We start from the raw sequence: 19088 nt of genomic DNA, 5'->3' as shown, positions 1-19088 counted from the left end.
AAAGGTGTTTTTACTTCCCTTTACGAATATTAATAATTTTTTGAGCTACAAGAGTAACCATGGTCTTCTGGAGTATTGATTACTTATGGCAATGGTTTTAATACAGTAACCATCGTTTAACTATGGTTTTTAAAACATGGTTTTCGTAACCATGGATATATTGTGGTAGCCATGTTTTTTAACTGTTGTAAAACCATGGCCACTTTTCGTAAGGGTTTGATTTGACATTGATACAGAGTAAACTAACAAATCTTCTTGGCTTGTTTTCCAGAGAAAAGGGAAAGAATAAATGTGAAACCTTCACTGTTCTAGGACTTTTTATCATGTAATCATACAAGACATGTCAGGTAAAGAATACATTCATATTAGTCGTAGTCATTTTTCTGAAATATTGTTTTATTTATTTTTCATCAATATATGTCTTAAAAAAATAAACATACTGGAACTAATTGATGCATATATTATAGGGTTCAACAAAATGGTTTGTAATGTGTTAATAAAACATTTCACATCATAAAATAGTACAATCTACTTGTGGTAATCTGGATTATCCCACAAATGTTGAGGACAAACCAAATAGTAAATTGATTTACCCAAGATTTACAATACAAAAGTAAAAAAATATTTCGATGGCTTTGCCAATTCGGCAGCACATAGACAGAATTCTGCTAAAATAATTGTCGCAGTACAAAAATAATTAGAAACTTAAAACTGTTGACACTTGACAGTGAAATTATATCACAATCTTGATCTAATTGTCTGCGTATTTCTATAGCACAAAATATTCTAATTTACAAATATTTAGAGTAGAAATAAACCATTAGATAAGAAATTTAAAATGCTATAATTATCTGTAAAAGTACAGCTACAAACAACTGTTTGTACACTGTTTGACACATTAATCATCAAAGATTATTAGTTGATAAGACCCGATATTTTCTTAGAACAATTCATCAATTTACAAAATTAAAATGATATGTTTTTCTACTTTATAATGTAGGCCAAGCTCCTCTCAACTCTTCTTAGTTTATAAAACTACCCCTAATGCGACTGTGATATATGTGCAATTGCAAAATAACGTTCCATAAACTTTGAAACCTTTGAAATAGGAAACGCGGTAACAACAAAAAGCTTCCTCATGGTCTTGAGTTTACTGTTTCCTTGTTCATGTTTGTGTCCTCATTTGAGAATAATGGGCTGACTAATAACGACCTGTATCACAAAGTCCTTCTGGATCTTGGTGTCCTGCAAGCGCATTTTATCTGTCAGCTGCTTGCCAGAGAAAAACCAGCGCTGGCAGGCGGCATCAATGTCTTCCTGAAGCTGAAGCTGTTTCTTCAGCTGCCGGATGGAGTCGGCCATGCTGGCACTGAGGCGGAGGTCTTTGCCGGTGGATAGACGCACCTTTAACTGAAACTCATTTTCTTTCTTTTCCTGTAGCTCTGATTGTTCAGACACATCTTTGCTCTCTGAGATGAGATTGACCGGTGGAGCCAAGCAGTATCCAGGAAGCTGATAGCGGTTTCCCAGTTCATCATAGCACTCCATAAGAGATCCTGAAAAAACAAAGCAACACCAGTCATCTCATAATTTGTGTATGTTTTTTTCTATATTTGAAAATATTCAAATTAGTCAATTAAATAGTTACTCCTATATAATTTGTACAAAAAATATTAGATAGCATCTTTTTCTATAGTGACTTCACACTTTTGTGAAACGTTATTAAATTCTTTATCTTTACCACAAGGCAACGTGATGCTGGCTCCATCTACAATAGCTTGTGCAAGCTCATGATCATTACACTCAACAGCTACTGCTGCAGCTTTCAATGCATCCCATATCTCTTGACGACCGTCAAAGGCAGGTGCCGTGTCCCAGAATTCATCTCTTTTACTTCGCAGTTGGCCCTCTGTCATCGGATAGTCACTTTTCCATTTAGGTTTGTCCTTTTTTAGAGGCTCATTGCGACCTGCAAAAGACAAAAACAAATGTAGAAATGTCACCTACAGAATACGTGGTTAATGATGCAAAATCTGTAGTGCAAAATGTGTTTACCCAAAGGGTCTTGTGCAGAAGAAAGCTCTTGAATAGAACTAGATAGATATTAATGTATCAGCTATGTGGTAGATTTTTATTGAATATTGACGTTTCACAGAAAAAAAGCACATTTACCAATTATATAAATGTGGCTAACAGCAGTTGGAGAAAAAACAAAAATTTTTATAGTGTGTGAGATTAAAACCTTAAGCAGGTGCCGCTTAACAGGATTTAGTGGCTTCTTACCCATCATGCATTACTCCTGGCCAGATGGGAATTTAGAAGAGAAAATCTTCGCCATGCACAACAATTAATTTGAAGTTTAATGAATAATTAAATGAAAATCAAGGTATCAGTTATTTTGCTTTTCACTGCACATAGCCACACCACGCTACAATAATCCACAATATTCAGGTATATTTATCAAGTGATCATGTCATTGAGGTATCATTGGGATTCTATAGTCAGACAAACCCAAACAGTCTGACAACTGCACTGTGCTCAAAAATCCTCTTTTCACTCAACTATGCAAGATTAAGTCATTGAGGGAATTCTCAATCTAAAACAGAAACTGGTAAAATATTCAAGAAATAGACAAGAAATGTCTTTAGTATCTTTAGGTTTGTACTTCAAAACTAAAAACACATTACTGTACACAGTGTGTGACATTAAACGAATAATCTTCAAACAAATCAAATCACAGACGCTTCTGATCCTTTACGCACGTACAAGTACAAATTGTGTGGTGTACAGTACTTACTTTTCAGAACGACAGTAATTGTGGGTTGATAGTCTCTTGAGTTTGCAACTCCCATGGTCAGATCAGACGGTTATTCCTTCAACCTGTTATTGGACAGCTTCTGAATTCATGCAGAGACCCAATCACTTCATGTGCACACTAGGTATCCAGCAAGACTTTGTTGGGACATTTGTGCAGTGGCTTATTCCAGTTTTCTTGCCCAATGTACACGCCCATCACCTCTTCCATCAAACTAAATACAACAAGTGGACAAATATAAATCAAAGTAGGTCACCAGAATAACATCTAGTGGCAAGAAATAGCACCTGCTTTTAAAATCACTGTTTTAGGTTAAAGCGTTTGTACTTTCACAACAAACTTAATCCTGTCAAATCTATTTAAGACCAGGACAAAGGTACAAAAATAAACTGTGACAGTAAATCCCAGGATTGTCCAGAGCAGAAGGCAAGGAATGCTTCTCTGGGAACACCCAAGCGCTTCCAAAAATCCCCATCTAAGCTAAGATCTTGATTTCTTGGTAAAAGAAGCTGTGGAATAACATATTTGTGTCATTTAAACAGAAATCTAGAAATTGCTCAGTCAATCCAATGTCTGTGCGTCTTCAAAAGTAAAAAGCATACTTGATGGTTTTGTAAACAGTAATTATAATTTTTTTGCAATGTCTGACAGTGATGAGAAATGAGCTTTGTAAACAGTGTGTTAATTTATTTATTCACTCTAAAGAGCATCAAACAGAACCGCTTAGACAGGAGTGGCCAGGAGATCAAATCTTACCTCGCTGTTTTGTGCTGTATTTGGGTGTATTTCTGAAGGACAGGTGTGTGCCTTGTTGCATCATTCGATAACAACATCCCATCCCTCCTACTCACGCAGCTCAGACCATGTGATGATTGCATGCATGCAAATTAATAAATGCATTTTGTGAATGATACCCATATAAAGCCAGCCAATGACGACAACAACTAATTTTATAAAACCAGCTGGCAGATTATGTTTAATTCACTGTTCTGGATAATTCTGTAGATTCAGCATGTGTGGATCAGCAAACATTGCTTCTGGATTGTGCCAGTGTGGTGTTAAAAATGACTCCCACAAATTATGACTCCCAGAATATAAGATTGTCAGCATATAAAATATGTTTTAACTAAAGATCATGGGGCTGATTATGTTATTTGACAAAAAAAAAGCTGTTTTCAGGAAAATGTCCTAAAGTCTATCGTAATTAATAAATATACTTAATTTTGATATCTAAAAATAAATTGAAATCTTAATTTAATATATTGAATTAAAAACACATACCAAATATTAAATATAAACAATTTACAAATTAAAATAAAACAATACAAATTAAATCAAAATATTTTTTTGTTCCAAAACTAGTGCTTGAGGTAACTAGTTATCTTTGATATTAACTTTCTTAATGGGTGAATGACCAATTAGAAAACACATACAGTAAGAGTTCAAACAGATGCTATTCTACCACCTAACAGCAAGGATGTTGATTTATATGTTAAACAATTTCATTAATGTTCATTATAGGAATTAATTTACTGATAAAATGTAAAATCTAAATGCAGAGGGAGAGCACACAGGCAAAAAGATAATGCATTGTTAAGAAAGGCTACAAACAAAAGTGGCAAGACATGTTTAATGTTTAAACATTACAAGATATTGTAAAATGTTGTGGAAAATATTTTGAGAAATTATTTTGTGGTTTTGTGTCAATGGAGACCAAATGTTGTTGGCTCCAATCTTCTTCAAAATATCTCCTTTCGTGTTCTGCAGAACTTTTTTATAAAGATTTGGAATAACATGATGGTGAGTAAATTATGAGCAAATCTATTGCGATGTAGATGAATTTGGAAAGAATCTATTGCATTTTAGATCATATAAATCTTAAATAATGACACTGTGTAACATACGTTTTGAGTTGACACCCTTATTTACACACATAAAAACGTTCCACATGGCTGCAAACCCCTGCTTTAAGCACAGTGTTTTTCATAGTTTTTCCTAGCAGTCAACATCATTTCATTACAAAATATTAATAGAAAAGATAAAAAAGAATATCCATCCTAAAGGATAGTCCTTTCATTTGACCAGAAAGAGCAAAAGTCTTCCAATGAGACTTTTTACTTTGTAAATCTGGGCTCTGCATTTGCCGTATTTTCAGGGCTTTAGTTTGCATTCAGCCATGGCACATTGGGTGAGAGTCACCTCCGACAGTGTTGGCCATCACCAACTGAGACAATCAGATCTGTAATGTCTCAGACTGGTATCATGTCTTTTTTAAGAGGGTGGATGTCCCATGTCAGTCCGTCACCATAAGGGGCATGTCCAGAGGGCAGGAAAACACGTGTCAGCCAATGACTGCGGAGATGTAACAAAACACAAAAATGGTTACAATTCAGAATACTACAGCATTTAGTACTTGTTTAGTACTGAGGTCATAGACAAATATGTTATGTGTAGACAGTCCAGTAGAGCACTGAACCGTCCAGTAGTGCAAATAACAAAACTTTAAGCAGGTGTGCAGTGAGGGGGGGAGAGGAGAGTGTAGCGGTATATGAGGGGCAGTGGGATCAGCGAAGGGCAGAGTTCAATAAAGAGAGTCTGCTGGTCCTGGTCCGGAGGCACCTGAAACGCCTGCCGGAGGGCAGGAGAGAAAACAGTCTGTGGACGGGATGAGAGGAGTCCTTCAAAGGGATACTCTACCCAAAAATTTTAATTCTGTCATGAATTACCCACCCTCTAGTTGTTCCAAACATGTATAAGTTTCTTTGTTCGGTTGAACACAAAGAGAGATATAAGCAACCAACAGTTCTGAAGCAACACTGACTACCAATTTAAATGGTAGTCAAAAGTGCCCCAGAACTGTTTGTTTTCCTACATTCCTCAAAGTATCTTCTTTTGCAGAACCAAAAAATTACTAATGGCATAACTATGGCAGTTTCAGAACTGTTGGTTGCTAACATTATTCCAAAATATCTCTCTTTGTGTTCAACCGAACAAAGAAATGTATACATGTCTGGAACAACTAGAGGGTGAGTAATTCATGACAGAATTTTCCTTTTTGGGTGGAGTTACCCTTTAAGAATGCCCTGAGCTCCACATAGACAGCATCTCTTCTGAATGTCCTCAATGGCTTGAAGTGAAATCCCTGTGATGCCCTTTTCACCCACCTGTGACACAGGTGGTCAGGATGCTCTCTTTTGTGAAGGGATAGAAGTTCACCAGGATAGACGGGGACAGCTGGTTATTATTGTTGCTATTAATTTCGTTGCCTTAAAGTTCCAATGTGTCATTATTGGGAGATCTATTGACAGAAATGCAATTTCATATACATAACTATATCTTCAGAGGTGTATCCTTACACAATGAAGCATTAGGTTTTCATTACCTTCGGCAAAGAAGCAAAAACTTGACGACATGTTAGTTCTGTGTCAGCCGCCTTAAGGGGGTCGCACAACGGAAGCGCTGAGCTGCGAAGCGCCATGTCTAGGACAACTCTGTTATTAATGTGGTAGACTCGAGAGGTTTCTGTATTAATGGGCTGTTTTTCTGTTATTCCCAAACAGATAAATGCATCTTGCAACTTATGGTGAAGTCAGTGTGTACATTAAATTATTTCAGTCAAATAATATCTCATTTAATTTTATACTATGCGAGTGGCGGGTTGTGGCGCTGCAGGACTCAGAACAGAGTTGTAGAGTTACAGTTGTAGTGAGGCGCGGGATGGCAGCGTCGGTGTGTGTACACTCATAGAAAACAATATGTTAATTTTTACAAACAATGGCGCTACACTGTGTGGCTCTGTCCTTCCGTCTCCGGTGTGAAACCCCATTTAGTGTTTCGAAAGGGAGGGGTGGAGTGAGCATCACAGGTAGATGCCGCTATATTTCATACACTGGACCTTTAAACAGTCCTGTAGACCAGAATGGTTATAATAACTGGTCTCATATAAGCTGAAATCTTTGTATTAGACTGTAACAATAAGAGCCGATGATAGGAACAGTTTAAATTGATTCGTTTTAAGTCTTACCTTCTCTTCTCCACACCCAAAAACACCTTCCAGTTGTTTAGTTTTCCATAATTGAAAGGATTCCGATAAACCTTAAAATAATAAAATCAAGTTGATTTCTATTTCACTTAAGATAATTTTAAACGGCTTTACACAGATATATTAGATTTAAATGTTAGACTCATCAGATTTAAATCAGACATTACGGACATGCACACTCACCCTTCCACGTTTCGACAAGCGCTTGGCCTCTTTGTTATTTATATGACGTTCAATGCTGGTCTCTCCACGGGTGATCAGTATAGCATGCCATAATGTGAGAGCTCCATTAGCCACTGCCACTGTACTGATTCAAAAAACATTAAAGATGTGGGTCTACAGAAATATTGGAAGCAGTATTGGAGCTTAAAGAATAATCTTTTCAAAAAATTTACCTTGTGAGGACCCACATGTATATAATACTCTTGTGAAACATCCTGTCTTTATAGGTATATGGAGGTTGAAAAACCATCTGTGTCAAGGTAAGAAGAAAAATATTATAAACTGTAAGAATAAATAAATATTACTTTTTTTAATATTATGAATGTATCATCATACATGACTATATCAAATGTTTTCAATGCATTCTTAAAGTTAACTGTTGGACTACTTGGAAAAATAGAAATCTTTCAACTCTTCAAAAATTTACTTTTGACGTTTATCACGGAAAAAAAGGAACATAAGGTTTCAGCAAGATATATAAAAGCTGTGCAAAGCTTACAGAGGCTAAAGTTCAGGAAATCCTCCCTCAACCATCTGCTAGAAAAGCAATTTAAATATAATCCTAATATCATTATAACAGTTGTAAAGGCAAGCTAACAGCAAGAACCACAGAAAACAGAGTGGTCTCTTATACCTTCCCAGCAGTGGATTCTGACGGTACAATACCAATGAGCATCCCAATCCCTGTCACCGGGACCCCCTGTTTCTCCCCTTCCATGTGCCTAAATTGCTATGGAATAGCAGAGAGACCACATTCTTTAAAAACAGCTACCCACTACAAAATACGTTTTTGAAAAAAGAAGTGGATGATACACACACAAGCAGAAAGAACATACAATGCCATCCACTATTATTGGCACCCTTGGTAAATAAATCTGCATTTGTTCTTGTTTTGATCTTTTATAAAAAAAAAAAAGTAAACAATTTGAAATGGGTTTTTTTTTCTCTGATACACACTGGGCACAAATATTGGCCCTCCTAAATTCTTTTAATATTAAAATTTTCTGAGCACAACAAGGTGACTAGAAACACCATGAAACTTCTTGTTGCACAGAAGAACAATATTATGTAACACAAACCCCCTTAATCATTCATAACAATGGATAAAACCAAATAATATAGTTCTGATGTGCAGCAAAAGATTGTTGAGCTACACAAAATAGAAAGTGGATTTAAAAGGAAATGGTTGAAACAATAAATAAATCCCATTTTCAACATCAGGACAACGATTAAGAAGTTTTAATGGACTGGAGATGTTGCAAATCTGCCTGAAAGAGAATGTGTGTCTATCTATCTTATTTAATACACTCCGCAAAAGTTTTACAATGTGATATTCCCCCTACTGCAAATAGTTTTCCTTCAATGAAATATTGGAATTTTTTAAATAAAAGATCAAAACGAGAAACAATGCAGATTTAGTTTTACAAACTTCTTTGTTCATATTTACCAAGAGTGCCAATAATAGTGGAGGACACTGTATACACCACTATATACAGAATAAGATAAATAAGCGCACAGATTTAAAGCTTGTAAGTGAATGAAAGGTTCACATTTACGATACAGCTAATGAATCCTAAATTAAGTGAAAGTAAAAAACAAGGCCTTACATCTATGGAGTGGTATGCATCGATGAAGAGATTACGGCCACTGATGCTGCAATACATGCAGCCCAATGTCAAAGACAGACAGAACGAGAAGAAATAACGATGATTGAAATGACCAACACAATTGTTGAGCCAAGCTGAAAATATAGAATTAAGGAATAAAACACACAAGATACCGCCATAAGACCTTAATCACTAAACATGAGCAGAACTAATCGTGTCTCCAAGTGGCCCTTGGGCATCCTTTTTATTATCGTAATATTTGCTAGTCACATTTCAATATATCTAATGTGTCTTATCAATAAGGCTCTTTCAAACTTATTTCATTATGGCTTTCGTTAATTTTTACTAAAAATTAATTCCTTAAAAAAAGTTTGCTCTGTTTGGCAAGTAAATCAAGAAAATCTTATGTGTATTTTTCAGAACACATATTGTACGTTAATGATTTCAAAAGGATACGACAATGATGATCCATTTTTAAAATACAGCTGGAAAGAAAACAGAAGTGTGTTATTTTTTGCATGATAGTAAAATATGCTGTTGATCTTCAAATTGGATATGCATGTTCCAGAAATGTGTAATTCTCTTACGTTTTGCAGATGCCGCAGTGATGACTTCTGGCTGGTTTAGGAATTACACATTTTTTACAGAAAGAAACAAACGGGACGTCATTTTTCATCTGAAAGAATAGAATGAAAGAAGAGCTGTTACTGTTGCTCACACATGATGTTAAACATGCACTGAGATTTCCTGTGGCTCAGTGGTGAGAGCACAGCGCTAGCAATGCCAAAGTCATGGTTTCTATCCCAGGGATTGCACATACTTAGAAACTAATGTATAATATAATACAATGTAAGTCGCTTTGGATAAAAGCGCCTGCCAAATGCATAAATGTTAATGTAAATGTACTGCAGCTCTGCTGAAATGTGGTATATCAGTGGTTGGTAAACCTTAGGAGGATTTCCAGGAGGGGTCTTTGTGGCTTTATAGTAATGGAAGGCTATCATGACTATTATCCAGTGTCCATAACAGATGTGCCACATTATCCAGCCAGGAGAGTATGTTTGCAAGATCAGTGGTAGAAGGCAGTAGTATGCAATGAAGATAACAGAACTGGTCAGAGCTACTACTAAAAAAACAAAGACCTAAAAAGAAACAGAAAAAGTGCAAGATATAAGATACAATTTCCCCACACTAAAATATAAACAATACAATAATGAAAGGATAATTGGCCATTTACCATTCCAAACCAGCGTGTGACAACCTCCACCATCCAAAACACTGGCTCAAGAATGCAGTCAAACACCACTTCAGAGTTTGTGAGTGAATTAAAATAAAGCGACTGGAGGATGAGTTTCATGTAGCTTACAGGTTGCCTCAGTCTTCGGGGCAGGCGACTGCGGCTGTGCCTGCTACACCCCCGCAGGCATCTCAGCAGCAGGTGCATGGCGGTAGAACAGGGTTGCATATTCTACCCCTGTAAAAGGCAGGCTGTTATCGTTTACAAAGGAATTCCCTGAATATCGGCACAAGCAAGTTATACCACCGATGAGCAGCTACCTCAGCTACGATCTTCTTGTGTTAAGCCTAATTAATGAAGTATCCGCCAAAGCAGCTGGCATGGATTGATCCAAACAAATAATGCAAGCATGGTTTAGTTTTCTGATACCTTAGATGATCTGATACAAAGAATACAAAGACACAACAAATGGATTACTCCAAATATTGGGTGTTTTTGCATAGTTTAACACTGACTGCATTGATTCACAGCACATAAAAAGGCATGGCTATTGTAGGTTCACTTTACAAAACATTGCATAGCATGGGTTGGGTCAAAACGGGCATGGTTACGCTAGTGACTAATGCTCCTTTCCCTAGATTTGTGGTTCTATCTAGACAGTGCTTTAATCTTACTAGAAGAGTTTCAATTCAACCCATAAAAGTCGCTTTGGATAAAAGCTTCTGCTAAATGACTAAATGTAAAAGCCACTCTATTTGTTATTCCCTTCTGACATCTTAGTCGCACACAGACATCTGTAGTCTGTAATGATACGAAGATTTTTAGCAACCAAAAATATTTATATAGTGGAACATGAAATAAATGGCAAACCAACTTCCAAACAATAACTGCATAGATATGAAGTGTGGACACAAAAAACTTTATGCTAGCATTACAGTCTAGACATTGTACCAGTAATGTAACCTACAGATCCAGACATTCTACATTGCTGACACAAAAGATTCTTGTTGAGAACAGCACCACCCATCTACTGTTTATTGATTGAGAACAAATAGAAAAGAAAAAGGACATTTAAGATCAATAATGGATAACAAAAGGAACTGTGTGGTTTTTATAGAATATAGTATGCCCCACTATACCCCCATATTATAAACTGCGGCTTTAGTGATGGGACATATTGTGCGTCTATCGCTTAAAAATGATTATTAAGACGACAAGGGAAGGCAAAAAATACACATATTTGTAAATGTGTAGGTGACTTAAAATACAAAATAGAAGTTATATCTTATGAAAGGTCATCTATGATGTTTAGTATCTATTATTTAGTATCTATATTTAATTCGCTCTGGCTGGATCAAAACAGCGACGGTGGAACATCGCGGAAATATATGCAGTCTGTTTTCTTACCTGCTCGAGATCTGCCCTTAACGACGAGATAGACTCAACTCATGATACCGCTAAAAGACAATCTAACCGTGACAGATGGAAGCAAATAAATGCTAACAGTAGTTTTCAACCCATTTAATTTAATCCTATGCCTGCTTGCTGCGCAGGACTGTGACGCTGAGAATTCTGGGAATTGGGGTTTGAAGGAGTGGAAGGCGAAAATACTTGCTGAATTTTTTTTTTATCCGTTTATTATTTTTATTTGTACATTGCTTCTCATTTTAATGACATTTGTTAAATAATTTTAATAATTTGTTAAAAACTCGTTGTTTAGTTAGAGTGCGTGTATTTGCGACTGTCATCAAACAGTGGCACAGAATCATGGGAATTGTAGTATTACCTTGTAGCTGTTCGCACGTGTTCTGGCACTACAGCGACTGAAAGCGTAGACATGGCATTCAGTTTCAACTTCGATATTCCTTTAAATGCAGAGGAAACAACTGATAAAGAAAGCACCGACGACAAGGCAAAAGATGTGGAACCTAAATGCTCGGTATGGGAATTTTACATTCTAACGTTAGCTAGTTCCGGCTTAATATGCTAAAGCACCGATATAAAGTTGGTTTTCGACGTTGGATGTTAGAAGGATTTTCTGTCGCGAATAATGTCAAAAGATCTTTAGTGGATAAGTTTAAATGTATACTATTAAGGTATTAACACGTAGAAGTCGACACAGATGACATCTTATATGTTTAAATATTCCTTAATGCGCTGCAACGGATTTACGCAGGTTAGGGACCGTCTGCAAACTACGTGAAACCTTTTGCCTTTGATAAATATAGGTGTAGAGAGAGATAGGACGTGATTTGAGAGGGATCTGGAAGGACGCCAAGCCGGGAATCAAACTGATCAAAATAACCCCACTTGTGGTCTTTGAACTTCACCACTTGACTACTTTCATGACATATTTCCAGTTTTTTGGCCAAAGTGTTCTAGTGGGCCTGAAGTTCCCAAGTGAGCATGTAGTATTTCTAACCCCTTTGGACTAGGGTGGCCATACGTCCGGCTTTTGGCCGGACAGTCCGGATTTTGAGCCCCCTGTCCGGCGTCCGGCGCAGCATCAAGCCGGACACTCATTTGTCCTCCTTTTCGGGGTTGCTCTGAATCGGCCTTAAAAAACGCGCTGTAAAACCTTTATTGGGACGCAGCAGCATAGCGTCTGCCGCCGTAAGATCTCCGGTCAAACAAATGATTGGCTGAAAGAGGTGTCAAATAAATATCTGATATATAATTGGTTAAAAACGTAAACAAGCCTCCACGAACTGAGGCTACATCATAACGTTAAAATGCCGAAACGTCCGACATCATTTAATCCGGAATGGACAGAAGAGCACGAATTCATATCAAAAAGCAGTAGTGATGCTTTCCATGGATTTTGCATACTATGTCGCTGTGAAGTGGACGTTAGTTGTAAAGGGAAAGCCGCCATTGACCGACATGCCAGCACTGAAAAACATAAAGGTAACCGATGAGCTGCTGGTACGTCTTCCCTTAGGTCTTAATTTCGAGAGGCAACATCACCCCAGGATGACAAAATCTCTGCTGCAGAGCTTTGTAAAGTCTATCATGCAGTCACCAGTCATACAGGAGTATCTTGAATAAATACAAATACTGTGAACAAACACTTTTTTGCCTCTGTTACACATAGGTCTACATAAAGATATGTTGTTGATCAAATTGTCTGGCAATGAATAGAGTAGGCTATTTCAGAATCACTGTATCATGATACCATAGATATGATAGACAAAATTGTATTGTTTTTGCGAGTACACCAGATGTAGTTATTCTTGCCTCACTAAATGCCGCAAAGTGTCCTCCTTTTTGGTGTTATGGAAATGGCCACCCTACTTGGGACACACTTAGCCACTGCAAACCTATAATGTTAATTGATGTTGTGTTTCTATTATGTAATATTTAATTACATAGTCAAGTCAGATTTATCTTTATAGCACTTTTTTTGTATTTTATCAAGCAGCTGTACCCGAAAAAGCAAAAACAAAACGAAACACATGTTCCAAACATGGAATTAATAAAGAGATAACCAAAAAGAAGTTGTGTGACTTACTCTGTAAAGCTTCCCGCAACATCTCGCGACCCGGGCAAAAAGTCTCATGGTATATGAGTCCTCACTGCAGCCTGTAGCGTGATGACGTACTGGATCAGTCCAATACGTCATGTATGTTGTACTACAGATGCTCCGTGGTGTATTTTGAAGACACATGCGCAGTAATGGTGCAGATGAACTGAATTTTTGTTATTGTACGTACTTTAATGCTTACGATCTCTCAGTTTGCTGCAAAATCTTTGCCAGTTTTTTCTTATTTGTTCCATTTCAATAGATTTTCTTGTGCTATAGTTTTGTAAATAAAACCAACATCAAACTGTTCTTCTTTGAACCAGAAACAACAGACACCAATTAGATTTTAAATGTATTTTTTAATTGAAGCATTTAGATGAAATAACAGTTTTTGCTCTTTGTTTTTGCTTTGCAGACGGTCCCTATCCTAATACATTCAGCATGTCTCTTGTCATTTTGCTAATTAGGTAAAGAAATATTGATGTTTTCCGAGGTTGAATATCTGAAAAATGTCAAACGTCGAACCAACTTTACATCGGTTCCTAAAGCTGCTTTGGAAGACAACTGATTTGAAATGATGCTGATATGAATGCAGGATTTATGTAGAATAATACATATTTTTGGGTTTCTGTCACAAGAAATCATAAGCGCATTTTTTTCAGGAAGCAAGTCCAACAGTCCAAAAGAAACAGAAGGATGCTCTAGAGCATAAACCTTTGCTCGATCCACTGTCACATCTTGAGAACTGGGTGTCCGAAACTATCACCATAGGTGCACTACCTCCTCTTCTGTGTCTCAATGAATCTGTGTTTGAGAGGACTTCAGCTGAACGTGAGGACACTGAGGAGATACTGGCCAAGACATTGACTGAAAACTCGGATCTCATCTCTGGAGTTTATGAGGGTGGACTTAAGATATGGGAATGCACTTACGATCTTCTTGAGTACATTGATGAGGGGGGAGAAATCTTCTCTGGGAAAAGGCTGTTAGACTTGGGTTGCGGAGCGGGGATACTTGGCATACTTGCATTAAAGAGGGGATCCAGCAAAGTTGATTTTCAGGATTATAACAGCACAGTGATAGAGCAGCTAACAATACCAAATGTGTTTCTCAACTGTGAAGATGACATCGATGATGAGGAGACGGGAGAGAAAAATGGCAGCCCACCAACAAAGAAAAAAGCCCTGAATGCATCACAAAAATCATTGTTAGATTGTTGTGGCTTCTTTTCGGGGGACTGGAACTCTTTTCTTTTACTTATGAAAAAGAAAAATCCTTTACCGAAGTATGATATTATAGTTACGTCTGAAACCATTTACAACACAGACTACTACTCATCGCTTCATGATGTATTTCGTGATCTGCTCGCTGAGAATGGCATTGTTTATTTGGCAACCAAGTCTCACTATTTTGGAGTAGGGGGTGGCCTTCATTTGTTTCAGAAGTTTGTAGAACAGAATAATGTTTTTCAAATTAAGCATTTAAAAGATGTGGAACAAGGTCTGAAGAGACATATTTTATCATTGACATTCAAAAAATGACCATTTAAATCTAGTGCAATGCTGTCAGACTGCAGTCATGAAGGGCCACATTCCTGCAGATTAGATCTAGTCCTGCTATGCAAGGCAGTGGACTTTCAGTTTGGCAATGGGCTGGAATGACAAAGGTTCTGCTCGCCACTCATTATTGGGATATAAAACAGCTTTTAAGTAGCTTTAAAGATAATTTCTTTGAGTGTTTATGGTCATAGATCTAACTTTCATAACAGTGCCTAAAGGTAAATGTAAACTGTAACATGCAATGTTGAACCTGTAAAATAAAGTACACAGTATATTTTCTCAAAGCACTTCATAACTACAGTATCATAAAATAAAGAATTGAACATGATAGATCAGAACTTAACACTGGTTTAATGTGAAATTAAACAGATTTATGATACCTATTTAGTACAAAACAGGCTTTTAAAGAAATGTAAATGGTCCGAGTGAAGTTAATAAAGCTTGACCAAACATTCTTGTCAAAATAAAGTGGAGACTTAAGTGGTAACTTCTTTAAAGGAATGTCTTGCATAAACAAATGAAAAACAAAATGTGGTCCTTGTAAACGGTTTAAACAATAAATATTGGTAATTATGAATTTTTTATCAACTTGTACACACAACTTCTCATCAATCTCATATAGAACTCGCCTTTGTTGAACATTTAACCGCTTAAAGCAATTCAGTGCTTGTGTATAATTTAAAATATTTCAAGAAAATACTTTATTTCTTTGCTTTTCCCTGGGCAGCCACAGCCGCCATGGCCTTGCGTACAGTCTCCTTGTCTCCAAGGAATTGCATGGGCTTGATAGGCTTCAGGTTCTTGTCCAGCTCATAAAGTATAGGGATGCCTGTGGGCAGATTCAGCTCCATGATGGCTTCCTCAGACATTCCTGCGAATGTGAGCATTAATTAAGAGAATTACATTTTCAGACTTATTTAAAATATTTGGATAATTACACATTTTCCATAATCATGGGAATTTAAAAGATAAGGTCTAACATACCTTCTAAGTGTTTCACAATCCCTCTCAAACTGTTTCCATGAGCAGCAATCAACACTCTCTTTCCCTCCTTGATCTGAGGCACAATCTCCTCGTTCCAGAATGGTAGTGCTCGTGCAATAGTGTCCTTCAGACTCTCACAGGATGGCAGCTGGTCCTCAGTCAAGTCAGAATAACGTCTATCCTATAGAAAGAACAGACATGCAACAAGACATAAAATACATGTATTGAATACATGCTAGCAGACCTACTACAAGTATTGCTTGACTTCTAGCCAACAGAAGAGCCAGATTGCTAAAATTATATTTGCACATTTCCTTCCATACAAATAAGCTTTGCTCTTTGTTTTCTGAACCTTAGCACTTATTAACCACACACACGTCAGTTTCAGCACATAACATCAATGTACAGAGATAAACAAAGATGTTTAAAACTAGCACACCAACTTATGAGTAGACCTGATTTTCTTTATTATAAACACTGCCATGGTCACATATAGATAAAACTGGATCTGCAGGTTCTTTTATAATTTGACAATGTCTCATTAAAGCTTCTTAAACCAAACGACTTACAATGACGGCTATAGACATAAATATAAAGGAATATAAATAATGCGTATTTAAAAACAGAATATGTTACTGTCCCCCGGTTTCACAGACAAGGCTTAAGACTAAAATGAATTTTGAGCCGTCTAAACTGTCTTAAAATAAGGTTTCAATAGTACTAGTATAAAGGAAAAGGCGTAAGCTGTCACACCTCGCTGATGAATCTGTAAAAGTCCTGATCTTCATCCATGACTGGCGGTGGGATGTCATAGGAGCGCCTCCAAATCTTAACCTGTGCTTCACCATGCCTGGCAGCGGTCTCGGCCTTGTTTAAACCAGTGAGACCACCATAGTGGCGTTCATTCAACCGCCAGGTCCTGTGTACAGGCAGCCACATCTGATCGATGCTGTCCAGGACGATCCATAGCGTCCGGACAGCTCTCTTCAGCACCGACGTGTAACAAATGTCAAACTCGAACCTTGCATCTGCAAAAGTAAAGCGTTTTGATCCAAAATCTTAAATACAAGATATCTCTTTCTTTCGGTAAAATGACACATCAATGGAAATGTTGAGAAATTTAAAACGTGAGAAATTAAAAAATACGTTTCATACAGCACGTTCGCATCCTAGGTCCCGCCCACAAACTCCTGTAAATAATATGCAAACTACCAAGTCATTGGTTCAGATTTCATAGAGCGCACACGTCACATTGAGGAAAGGCTGCAGTTTTATATTTTCTTCTTAAAAGGAAGGCGTTTCAATTCCTAAACTATAAATCATATATAAATATGAAAAGCAAATCAACCGGGGGTCTCCAATTTAGACACAAGCGTTCGTTACAAACATCTGAGGTGATAAAACACAGGACGGAAAGTTACATACAGTTTTCGTTATACTAACAGTCTCACATATCACGAATCCTTGTTTCAAACAAACCTTTTAAAGCTTGACCGCCTCTCTTTGCCTCCCGAACCCCTGTCTCGCTCAGGTCCGCGTCGAACCATCCACAGAAACGATTATCTTGGTTCCAGCAGCTCTCGCCGTGGCGAATGAGAACAATCTTGTAAGCAGCCATTTTTTATATATATAAATATTAGAATATGAGAGGTATTCACTGAAAGTCGGACGTTGGTTGAGGTCTGAACAAGTTGAAACGTTCTGAGTCTGACAGAACCTTGTCAAGAAGACCCTCCTCTAAGTTGATCCGAGTCTGTGAGGAATGACGTTCAGACCGCCCATCTCAGCGCTGCACCAATCAAAAAACTCGAAAAGAAACGACCAACCACGTGTTAAACCCCAAGCTCGAAGTGGATAAAACGGTAAACGTGAAGTAGGATTGCACGGTATACCGGTGCAACGGTAGCATCGCCTCTCTATTTTTGAAATGGTAGTATCGTTATAAATGATGCATATGCGCATTAATATTCTTTTGAACACATACATCTGCCTTTTTGCGGTGTTTATCTCCTAAATCAGTGTGTGTTTTGAATGACTCGAAGGAGACAATGATTCAAACTAGCGTTCTGAACGAGTCTTTTAAATGATTCACTAACTCAGTGGAAAATATACGACACCTACTGGCCGTCTTAGTTCTGCATTTAAATTAAGCCTAATATTTCCCTTTTTAAAGACTGCTGTATCAAAGAAAATTGTCCCACATTTGAATTAGTTACCACGTGAAAAAAATCCAGTGTACTTTAGTATTTAGATTAGATTAGATTCAACTTTATTGTCATTACACATATACAAGTCAAGTACAGTGTAACGAAATGTAGTTTAGGTCTAACCAGAAGTGCAATTAGCAAGTGCAGGATATACAGTTAGAATAAATACAGAATACAATATTGGGAAAATATTATACAGTGGGCATGGACTATGAAAATATTTTACAGTAGGTATGTCCTTATGAAAATATGACAGTAAACTACTAAAACTCATAGACACTAGTGTTTTTGAGTCTTACCATAGTAAATACTTAAGTATACTAAAGTATTTGCTACAATTTATCCAGTTACTACAGTTAATACAGCAACATATTTTAGTGCAAACTATAATACAGTTTACTGACATGTTACAGAAATGTTAAAGGTTAATATTCTCAAAGAACACACTATGGGGCGCTTTGCCGGACAGGGATTAGACTAGTCCTAGACTAAAATAAATGCTAGAGCTTTCCAAACCAAAAACAACTTGCGCTGCCATATCTTAAAATACATCATTGCTTTTGTGTTGTCTCAAAATGCACACAAGTAATGTTTTTAGCAAGGCCTGTTTGGTAAAACATCTTACATTTCCTGATTAAATTAAGGCCCAGACCTGATTTAAAAGAATCCCTGTCTGGGAAACCACTCCTATAACTTTCATATTTAATGTAATTTTATAGTATAATCTGTACTGTATATAAATAATATATATAGTACTTATTATATATAGTTTTTGTATCACTTTGTAGGTTTACTTATTGAAATGAACAAATTTACAAACAAGATTAACTATTTATCATTCTCAAGGCAGACATAGTTAACTAAAATCTGTAACAGCAATAAGTCTTAATTC

The 19088-nt window shown here is 36.9% G+C and overlaps 4 protein-coding genes across 11 annotated transcripts; 1 reads left to right on the top strand and 3 right to left on the bottom strand.

Annotated features, from left to right (window-relative positions):
• Window positions 1–302: 302 nt before the first annotated feature.
• Window positions 303–3172, bottom strand: ubtd1a (ubiquitin domain containing 1a). Its single transcript, XM_079473600.1, has 3 exons — window positions 2798–3172; window positions 1742–1969; window positions 303–1556 (listed from the first exon to the last, which is right to left on the bottom strand). The coding sequence occupies exons 1-3, from the start codon at window positions 2850–2852 to the stop codon at window positions 1180–1182; spliced, it is 660 nt and encodes a 219-aa protein (XP_079329726.1). The 5' UTR covers window positions 2853–3172; the 3' UTR covers window positions 303–1179.
• An 880-nt stretch (window positions 3173–4052) lies between these two features.
• On the bottom strand, window positions 4053–12122 carry zdhhc16a (zDHHC palmitoyltransferase 16a). 6 transcript variants are annotated; one of them, XM_079472275.1, is made up of 12 exons: window positions 11331–11496; window positions 10244–10362; window positions 9924–10160; window positions 9634–9828; window positions 9274–9362; window positions 9143–9171; window positions 8687–8820; window positions 7714–7809; window positions 7253–7329; window positions 7041–7164; window positions 6840–6910; window positions 4335–5167 (listed from the first exon to the last, which is right to left on the bottom strand). In XM_079472275.1, the coding sequence occupies exons 3-12, from the start codon at window positions 10149–10151 to the stop codon at window positions 5065–5067; spliced, it is 1146 nt and encodes a 381-aa protein (XP_079328401.1). In that variant the 5' UTR covers window positions 10152–10160; window positions 10244–10362; window positions 11331–11496; the 3' UTR covers window positions 4335–5064. The 6 variants fall into 6 exon arrangements, with proteins under 6 accessions (XP_079328399.1, XP_079328400.1, XP_079328401.1 ...); XM_079472276.1 differs by lacking the exon at window positions 11331–11496 and adding an exon at window positions 11710–12122 and having other exon boundaries at window positions 4427–5167; XM_079472277.1 differs by having other exon boundaries at window positions 4427–5167; window positions 10244–10298; window positions 11331–11497.
• On the top strand, window positions 11691–15685 carry mettl18 (methyltransferase 18, RPL3 N3-histidine). Its single transcript, XM_079472280.1, has 2 exons — window positions 11691–11862; window positions 14109–15685. Exons 1-2 carry the CDS (start codon window positions 11761–11763, stop codon window positions 14985–14987), a joined length of 981 nt encoding a protein of 326 aa, XP_079328406.1. The 5' UTR covers window positions 11691–11760; the 3' UTR covers window positions 14988–15685.
• pgam1a (phosphoglycerate mutase 1a) lies at window positions 14922–17967 on the bottom strand. 3 transcript variants are annotated; one of them, XM_079472282.1, is made up of 4 exons: window positions 17136–17445; window positions 16743–17017; window positions 15990–16170; window positions 14922–15876 (listed from the first exon to the last, which is right to left on the bottom strand). In XM_079472282.1, exons 1-4 carry the CDS (start codon window positions 17155–17157, stop codon window positions 15707–15709), a joined length of 648 nt encoding a protein of 215 aa, XP_079328408.1. In that variant the 5' UTR covers window positions 17158–17445; the 3' UTR covers window positions 14922–15706. The 3 variants fall into 3 exon arrangements, with proteins under 3 accessions (XP_079328408.1, XP_079328409.1, XP_079328407.1); XM_079472283.1 differs by having other exon boundaries at window positions 14952–15876; window positions 17145–17447; XM_079472281.1 differs by lacking the exon at window positions 17136–17445 and adding an exon at window positions 17469–17967 and having other exon boundaries at window positions 15319–15876.
• Window positions 17968–19088: the final 1121 nt, after the last annotated feature.

This window comes from Barbatula barbatula, assembly GCF_947034865.1.
Source record: "Barbatula barbatula genome assembly, chromosome: 14".
Classification (NCBI taxonomy): Eukaryota; Metazoa; Chordata; class Actinopteri; order Cypriniformes; family Nemacheilidae; genus Barbatula; species Barbatula barbatula.
This window is presented reverse-complemented; position numbering and strand designations above follow the sequence as displayed.